Below are 9067 nucleotides of genomic sequence, written 5' to 3' on the forward strand. Positions count from 1 at the left end.
TAAAAAACAATATATATATATATGTATATATAGCTCATATATACATGAATATATATATATATATATATGCGCGTGCACATTTTCACACACACCAACCAATGCATTGATTTGTGCTCGTGCAGATTCCTGATAGGGGCGACCCAGTTTTAAAGGAGATCAAAATCCAACGCGATAATGGCAGTGAGAAACAAGTTGATCTGGAGATGGCCGCGCAAAATGCCGCAGACAGTTCTGGGCCGCGGGTGGTGAAAGAAGCCGAATTCCGGGATTTATAGCCGGATGCTAATTTACGACGTTTTTACGACATCCATTGTCGAATATCACCTTCTTGAATTGTATCGGTGTAGCATTTACGAGTTTCATTTACAGACGCAGTGAATGCGAATGCAACTGTGCGTGTAGTTTTTCAGAGCCTCGTGGCTCCATTCGATTCCATAAATCCTAAAATCGGCTGCCGTACTGTCTATAGTCTTCGAATTATGGAGCGTAGGTAAAGCGCAGATGAACACATGGACATTTATGTAAATGTGCTATCGCAAAATACCAGGACCTTCTCATACTTGAATACATAGTAACAAATAATTGTACTTACTAAATTTTGTCAATTTGGCCTCCATGTGTGTTGGTAAATTTCAATTTGCCTCGATTAGCATGAAATGTATTTTATGATGTATCTATATTTGTACATTTTAATTTACCTCGAATAGGATAAACTATTTTTATGATGTTGTACATGTCAATACACCAAGTACCAGCAGCCCCATAAAGACGTAAGCGCAAGATTCGTAAAAGCCTATTGTTGGCATCATCAAAATCCACTCACCTATACACCGTACGAACTAACAGCGAAATACGTTTTCAAATTATGCACAAATAGGATATATCTGTTTCATCGTAGTTTACTAATGCCAATTATGGCTCTCATATGCTGGCTGTCAGCTTCGAGCGCTTGTGAACCTTAATCCACAGAACACGTACAGTACGATACAATTTAAGCACCACTATCCTGGGCGACCTTAGATAAATGTGATCTGCGATATACTTCGTTCGAATTTTATTGTTGCTGCCTACTGTAGTGCATGTACTATATATGTGTCGTGTCTAAGCGCTTGTAAATCTCAGCACCTCAAACACAAACATCCCCGCAAGTAAACATACAAAAGGGTTTGCTGAATTGTTATTCTCGGCATCGTTGGGCTGGTCAGGTGTCGGTGGCAGCGTTCCTTTTGGGATATCGGTGGGTTGATCTTCTGCTGTGGCTGCTGGCTTCGTTTCGCTGTGAAGGAGACGGTCTGGCTTTAAGCTTGAGGGTGTCGTATGATGTTCTTCTACGCACACAAGAGGATATTACTACCATTGCAGCAGCAATATACACATCAACCGAGATTTTCATTGCAGCGTTATTAATACGCACATGTGCCACATACCACAATACTGCGCAATAAGACCTATCTGGCAAATTCACAAAATCATGACTGAATAGTACATTAAGGAAGCGAAGTGAATAGACTATAGTAGCAGACCCTCACTACGGGTGTGTCCCCAACATATGCTAAACTCACCTTATCGGCACCGTGGAAGCTATTTGTGAGGTGGCCGTAGCGGCAATTGAACTAGTAGTACTACTCACAGTCTCAGTGACCTTGAAGTAAAACCCAAATCCCAGCAGAGGAATAGTGACCTCACCGCAAGTGTTGAGTGTGGCGTTAGAAGTGATGAGCGCTAGTGTGCAGAATGGATCGCCGTAGATCTCCAGTTGATAGTCTGTAGGGGTCTTGATGAGCTTGTTGTACGTGTCTATGCCCGGAATAGTCCCTGCAAGGTCGTGGTATAGAATTGAATTTGAGTATTGTCTGATACGGGGTAAAATCATTACTATCGCATTGTTTGATCATATTTCTCCTGTTTCTGCGATAGGTTACGCCGCTTTGAGGGTGCCTGATGTACGATGAAATTGCCCTCCATCGGCGAGCATTGATCTAGCTACTCTGGTGGCTTTATATATAAGACCCCAAAATGTTTATGTTTTAGCTTGAGAGCTCAATCTGATAGAAGTGATTGGACAAAGATACTCATAAGCGATAGCACCGGGTGACACTTTAATACGGCAGCCCATAGCCTAAAGGGTCACACATTTGATTTCCAAACACCAGAAATAGCTACAATCTACAAACGTCAATCCGAACTTCATCTAATGAATAAAACCTGTTTCTATTGGCACTGTGATATGCCGTTCGCCAATGAAGTACATAAGTCTAGCTCTCTACGAAATCTTTTGCTACCTGCAACGCACAGATCAGCACTCGCGTCGAGCACCTGGCAAGTGACTGCTGCTGAGCAAGTCTCTTCCGCTGTAATGAAATATACAAATGATATTGAGATACAGATATCAAAACTTGTGTTGTAGTATATTACGTGTTGCGAGAATACTGTTTCATGTACCACCACGATAAAGCTATACAAAATTCGCTGCGCTCTTTTGCTTTTCATTGTGATGACAATAAATCGCACAACTATGGAATCATCATAGGTAAGCGCGCGTCTGTGGTGGCAACCTACTACAAAATAAATGCGTTACGACCGGGATGCAGGAAGGGAATTTCAGAATGATACAATTAATGGAACAAACTCCCTAGCACTCAAAACATGACAAAACATACCAGAATAACACACTCGTTCAGCGTTGACACCAGTCATGAGTACTAGACAAGCATATGCCCATATTAGTTTTACTTTTCTAATGTAGCTGAAAATCATTATCGCAACGCAAAGTTCAATTCTCACGTTTTGGGGTTGTAGTTGCTGTATGTCAACAGTATGAACAACAATCGATATATATACTACAATTAAAAATCGCACTTGTTGCCAAAGGGATGATTCCAATGGGATGATTCTTTGGTACTTGACATTGACGTGAGCAAATGATGGCTCAGAATGAAACATAAATGATGGCTCAGAATGAGACATTCGAAGCTCACTACCCCAACGTGTATTGATTGAAAGGATTGCACCAGTATCCGATGCCGACAGCGACTGCAACAAAACATCAAAGTAGATGAGTGATGACAGATGAATTATTGCCCAACAAATAGTTTGTCCGGCAAAATAGTAAAATCACTTGCTGGCATCTTGCTTTTCATCATATATACTCATCGGCATCATCGTAGCCATCATTTGACTCTACAGCTCTAACTGTTGAGCGTTTGCATTACAATACTCAGTGACAACAGCACCAGGACACCAGATGGTACAACAAATACTTGTCACGCTGATTTGGTCGTCAGGTGACAGTCATGAGCACAGCATACCGAAAGATTAATTTCGTACTCAATCTGAGGGAATGATTTATAAACTCCAACTTGACCGTTGGCATCTAGTTGATACTGCCGCACTGCCGGGTCGCAACATGGTGTCTGCGATCCATAAGCATATCTTTGGTCAGATGAGAAAAAACATTCGACGGAAAAGGTTAAGCCTATGATGTATCAATGAGTTCACTAGCATAGATCGTCCTCAAGCAATTCCAAATTCACTATCGATCCCTCGATGTACAGAAGAAAGACTATATACAACGAAGAATATGTATCTAAATATTGATCGAGCATGTTGGTTTAGAGATGTACAAGAGTAGCTACCAAAGCCCGTTCAACTTTCAGTCCAAATAGCTGTCAATATTTATTTAGTAGTGAGGCGGCTCGCCGAGTACATCACTTTTTCATTCGTCTGCCGACTCAAGTTCACAGGCAAATAGTTCATGGTAAGTTGAAGTACCTTGAGGACGAGTTCTGAATTTAATCGAACGCTTACGATGTTCCAAATTTTGTACTTTGCGTCGCTATGCAGAAAGCTTTTTTTTTGAGACCTCTTTGGGTCACAAAAGTCGTATTTACCAATTGAACTTTCATCCTTCACTGTGATGCTTCTATGTTTCCCTATGAAAGGTATCCGATTAACATCGACGATGAAGTATTTCAAGTTTATTCTACTAGCTAGCGCTTGGTGCTTGGCTGCTGCTGAAAACGTTTGTTGGTCGCCTTTATCGGATTGCGCCACCAATGTTACCTGTACCGCACTCAATACAGATGGATTGGTTTGCGCTGAAGGTACTTGTCCACGATTTTTACCTTAGAGAGAAATAGTAGCCAATGGCCCCTTCCATAACTTTCCCTTGTTTAAGCTTCAACTATACTTTGTGAAGAATTCATACATATTGTAACAAAACTACCATACTTTACTACTTTATATAGGCCCATTGGGGACTTCTGTGAGACTTCGCAACGGCACGGCATCGGGCTATGTACTTGAATCATATGCAGGTGATAATTGTGTTTTTCAGATCATGAATGTCCAGCTGGACGCCAACACGTGTACTGGATATACAATGCCATTCATTGGGACCACCTATGCTATTGTCGGTGAAGTTACGGGGCAGAATACACTTGGGCAAGAGGGACAACCAAGTGTCACACAGATGACAACAGTCGGCGTGACGCAGGATGACGGTCTGGTGGTGCAGGTGATTACTTCCACAGTGTTCGCTGTGCCGACTGAGGTTCAATCTACTGTTGGCGACGATGCAGCCTCCTCGGCGTCTGTATTGCCTACTGGCAATGTATCACATTTGATATGCTACTTTATTGCTCTAGTTAGTGTTATCATCGAAATCTGAATGGGAACACTGCCTTCCACATTAACAATTTGAGCAGAGGGATCTGAGATTGCCCATGTGGTCCTAAAGTGATGAATAAATGCAACAATCTGCTAAATCCACCGGCATATTTTGCATATCCTGACCTTGATAATATTATGTATGTAAATAAACAATACAAGTTTCCGTCAAAAGATGGATTTGACTGTTCCATGTTCCTGTCAACTGTATTCCGTGACTCGTCACGTCTCACACGGCAGCCGGCAAGGTCACCCTGGAATTTTGGAAATCTCTCTTTTTTGGTCAACATTTATACGTAGGTAACGACGAAATAGCCTTCTTTTTTAATAATGTTTTATTTAAAAAAACCAAATTGACAACGTGGAAGGCTGTATTTTTGTTTTTAAAAATAAATATCTAATGTGAAGTCGTGTAAAAAAAATATTTACTTACAATAAATATTTAAATATGTGTGAAGAGTGACAACTATTTGAATAATTGTTTTTAAAAAACAACCAAAAAAGACTGAAGAGCCCGACCTGTGGCGACCTCCGAGTTCAGAACTTCAGATGAGATCTGGATGCACGAGATGTCTTTATTTTATTTTTAAACACTTGTTTTTTGGGGGGTTTTTAGTTCTATTTTTATATAAAAAAACAAACATTTAGGCCGGGTTTGCCCACTTTTCTTAATAAAAAGAACAAACATTTACATATATTTTATCGTCGAAAATACATGTCAGTGGCCGATGCTTAGAAACGACGCGTATGCAATCGTACATTCTCTCCCTACAAACATATTTATGTCGAATAGTACCCTTTTCTATATAAAAACATCTCGAGTTAGGTGTCGGATAGTTCGGTGCTGGGGACCTGTAAGAGAATATAACACCATATACCATACATGCTGACTTGGAAGCAGGCGAAAGCTTCAGTAGTGCAAAACGAAATATAGCAACGATCACACACTACTGAACACTGTAGCACTTTTCAAGAAATGATTAATAATCATATAGATATGCGCTGATATGTCTACGAAGGCTTTACAAGTGTACACAACTCTTGTGGAATCGAATTACACCCTTGTCACTCGACCCAGTAACTTCAGACTGGCATCAAGTTTATATATCTAACTTTTTAAAGCATAATACAGGGGCTATCAGCTCAGGATAATGAAGGCTTTGAAAGTATACACAACCTTTGTGGAATTAAATTACATCTATACCTAGACTCAGTAAGACTGGCATCATGTTTATATATCGTACTTTTAAGCACAATACAGGGGTTATCAGCCTAGGATATATACCTAATTGATATGATGTGCGAGGTGGCCCATATGCAGGCCCCTTTCACCAATGTCACCTACAATCAACCCAAATAGCCTATTTCGAGCACACCACAGGTGTCTGACTGCCCGATAATGAATCTTTTTGTTTTATACCTTATTTGTTTCAAGCTCGAGATATTTTCCTGTTAAGATAAATAAAATGTAGTATTTCGGTAAAGAAAGGACGGATCATTATTGTTGGATTATGCATTCGACACATTGTAGGCTATGGGTATACATGTAACATACTACTGTGCACCTCAATTGTGCACTTTGATTTTGCCACTGTCTTCTCGTACAACCTTTAAATATTCATGACAATATTCATGACTATGAACCAAGAGGCCTTAAGCAGAATACATTTTTTTGTACACCTGTCAAAATTGATATGTGTGCGCGTGAAAAACGAGGAGCGTCGAAATTCGATTTTTTTTAATCGAACGAAGTTTGTCTCAAACCTCGACAACATCCCACAACACATAAAATCGGCGGGTATAACAACACACACCGCCTTGTTGCAATCTGCGTTGAAGCGCCACAATGCTTGACGGTAGTGAGAATACGACAACTGCCGCTTCCGAACAGCATCCGGTCGAGAAGAAGATACCACCAGCCGAAGCACTTACCGGCACTGCTCAGACTGTAGATGTCAATCAGGTAATATACGACGATGGCAATGTGCGACTGGACAATGATGACGATGAAGTTATTCCTGACGACACATGGGGTAATAGATGGGAATTCATCTTGGCTAATGTGGGTGCGGCGATTGGTTTAGGTAACTTCTGGCGATTCCCTTTCCTGGCATTTGCGTACGGTGGAGGTGCGTTCTTTATCCCATACATTATAGCCCTATTCACAACTGGAATCCCTCTGGCTCTGCTTGAGATGGCACTGGCTCAATACTGCCAGCAAGCCATGTGTAGGTCTTTTGGTAGTCTAAACAGGCGATTCGTAGGCTTAGGTATATCGGCGCTGTGGATATGCTTTGTCATCGTAATGTAAAACTCGGTAGTGATGGGGTGGAGCAATGTGTATCTCGTACAATCATTCTACACACCCATGCTCTGGTCTGCTGGCAACTTGCCATCGGCGGAGATGATCAGTGTTCCTGCCAATTATTTCTATAACGACGTTTTGCACTTGACGGATAATGGGTCAATTTGTCTGGTTTATTTTTCTCGGGACCTTTGTTGTGTGGATCGCTGTGTTCCTGGTACTCTTCAAGGGCGTGGCTGTAGTGGGCAAAGCAGTGTACTTCACCGTGCTTCTACCGGTTGTCACTCTCTTGGTGCTGATTATATACGGAGCGACACTGGAAGGCGCGGGCGACGGTGTGGTGAAGTACATTGGCACATGGGACATGAGTGCACTCGAGGACGGGCAGATTTGGGTGGATGCCTTCGGACAGATATTCTTCAGTCTTGGAGTTAGTACCGGTATTATGTCCGCTTTTGCGAGTCACAATGGCAGGCAGCAAAATATCGTACAGGATGGGATACTTGTGGCACTGTTAAATTCATGTTATTCATTTGCCGCGGGTTTTACTGTGTTCCTGGTGGCTGATCACTTCAGGCATGAAACAGGCATGTCGTCGGAAGAGCTACAAGACGTTTTGGGAGGTCCTTCACTGATATTCATCCTTTATCCTAGTGCACTGTCCCTCACATCTGGGTGGTGGGGCAATGTCATGTGTATTCTGTTCTTCTTCACAGTCTTCATGCTAGGTATAGATAGCGCCTTTGCTTTGACCGAGTCAATAGTCGTCAACTTGCGCGAAGTACGTTTCTTTGACTGCTTTGGATTTGTCCCCGTTCTTGCTATGGTATGCACGTTGTGCGTTCTGTTGAGTATATTATATTGCTTCGGGTGGGGTCTCTATCTATTGGAAGTAGTAGATGCGTATACAAACATAGGTCTGCTCACTGTTGGATTCGGTGAAGCCTTCGTCGTGGATTGGGTGTACAAGCGGAACCTCGCGGCTGAGATAGTCGGGACCAAATCGATGCTAGCGCTGGAACTTGGTTGTCTACTTGCATTTGTCACATTCACTACCATCGCGATTGTTGTAGGAGATAGCACAGACCTTGCGTTGGGACATATTACGTTGGCTTGCTCCCTGCCAGCGCTAGCAATCATAGCGACTGCCTTTATCCTCTGCGGGGCTTTGTCACAAATTGGATTTATGGATGGTATCACAACAGCATCATACCATGGACTGGAAGGGCTCATATAGGATTTGAATGGCGTGATTACCAAAAGTGCGGGTAGAGACAATTGGATTCTTCCAGCCATTTGGGGGCTGGCATTGAAGTTTCTTTGTCACCCCTTTACTAGCCTTTCTGTCAGCGCTGAAATTTAATGAATACGGATTAGAGAATGGTTATAGGAACTACATAGTGGGGTATCAAGCATTCGGCTTTGTCGCCCTATCGCTATGTGCCACCTTCACATTTGTTGGACTAATATTTCCCAAGATAGTCAAGGTGGAGAAGAGATCAACCGATGTGCCACTCACGCACAACTGACGATAAACTATGGCGACTGGAAGGCTGTGAGCTCAGAGAGACAAGTTGTGCACTCAGGATGCGCCAGGCTTAAGAGCAATAATATTGCATGAATTAAAAACAAATTCTTTTTATGAGATTTTGAATTGGTCACGGCATGTATGTACTAGCCAGAATCACATTACTATGTACATTTGTAACCTTTGTAGATGCGCACACATAACAATAAAGTAGACACAATCGCTTATATGATATAATAAATGCAAATACTGTTTTCGCATTTTCTTGCATGTGTCATTTCACAACATCTGTAATACTATAGTAGTTGTGCTTGGTTAAACAGCTTTGACTTGCTCCTGAGCAACGCCAACATTCACAGCAACAGCCTGCATCTAGGTGTTAGTATATTCAGGATCGGATTCACGGAATATATTTTTCATGAATTAAACTAGAACGTCCTTACACCACAGACTGAGCGCGCACACACCTACGGATTGTACGAGCATGTCCCCGAGAAACGAAAAACAAAACTAGATGAAACATATATATATATATATATATATATATATATACATAAATATATATA

The 9067-nt window shown here is 41.7% G+C and overlaps 5 protein-coding genes across 5 annotated transcripts; 4 read left to right on the forward strand and 1 right to left on the reverse strand.

The window, feature by feature from the left end:
- Positions 1-122: 122 nt before the first annotated feature.
- SARC_10691 (hypothetical protein) lies at positions 123-275 on the forward strand (the record flags this gene model as incomplete). The annotated part of the gene is made up of 1 exon (XM_014295253.1): positions 123-275. A coding segment is annotated over one exon (153 nt), but the record flags the coding sequence as incomplete, so codon positions are not given.
- A 766-nt stretch (positions 276-1041) lies between these two features.
- SARC_10692 (hypothetical protein) lies at positions 1042-1873 on the reverse strand (the record flags this gene model as incomplete). The annotated part of the gene is made up of 2 exons (XM_014295254.1): positions 1042-1276; positions 1563-1873. The coding sequence occupies 2 exons, from the start codon at positions 1871-1873 to the stop codon at positions 1102-1104; spliced, it is 486 nt and encodes a 161-aa protein (XP_014150729.1). The 3' UTR covers positions 1042-1101.
- Positions 1874-4090: 2217 nt separating this feature from the next.
- On the forward strand, positions 4091-4836 carry SARC_10693 (hypothetical protein). Its single transcript, XM_014295255.1, has one exon. The coding sequence runs from the start codon at positions 4340-4342 to the stop codon at positions 4667-4669; it is 330 nt and encodes a 109-aa protein (XP_014150730.1). The 5' UTR covers positions 4091-4339; the 3' UTR covers positions 4670-4836.
- Positions 4837-6514: 1678 nt separating this feature from the next.
- Positions 6515-6979, forward strand: SARC_10694 (hypothetical protein; the record flags this gene model as incomplete). Its single annotated transcript, XM_014295256.1, has 1 exon — positions 6515-6979. One exon carries the CDS (start codon positions 6515-6517, stop codon positions 6977-6979), a length of 465 nt encoding a protein of 154 aa, XP_014150731.1.
- A 148-nt stretch (positions 6980-7127) lies between these two features.
- Positions 7128-8714, forward strand: SARC_10695 (hypothetical protein; the record flags this gene model as incomplete). Its single annotated transcript, XM_014295257.1, has 1 exon — positions 7128-8714. One exon carries the CDS (start codon positions 7128-7130, stop codon positions 8208-8210), a length of 1083 nt encoding a protein of 360 aa, XP_014150732.1. The 3' UTR covers positions 8211-8714.
- Positions 8715-9067: the final 353 nt, after the last annotated feature.

Source organism: Sphaeroforma arctica (genome assembly GCF_001186125.1).
Source record: "Sphaeroforma arctica JP610 unplaced genomic scaffold supercont1.1352, whole genome shotgun sequence".
Classification (NCBI taxonomy): domain Eukaryota; class Ichthyosporea; order Ichthyophonida; genus Sphaeroforma; species Sphaeroforma arctica.

Excerpts from the sequence above, each read along its gene's own strand:
- SARC_10693 (XM_014295255.1), top strand. The coding sequence starts at position 4,340 with ATGAATGTCCAGCTGGACGCCAACACGTGTACTGGATATACAATGCCA.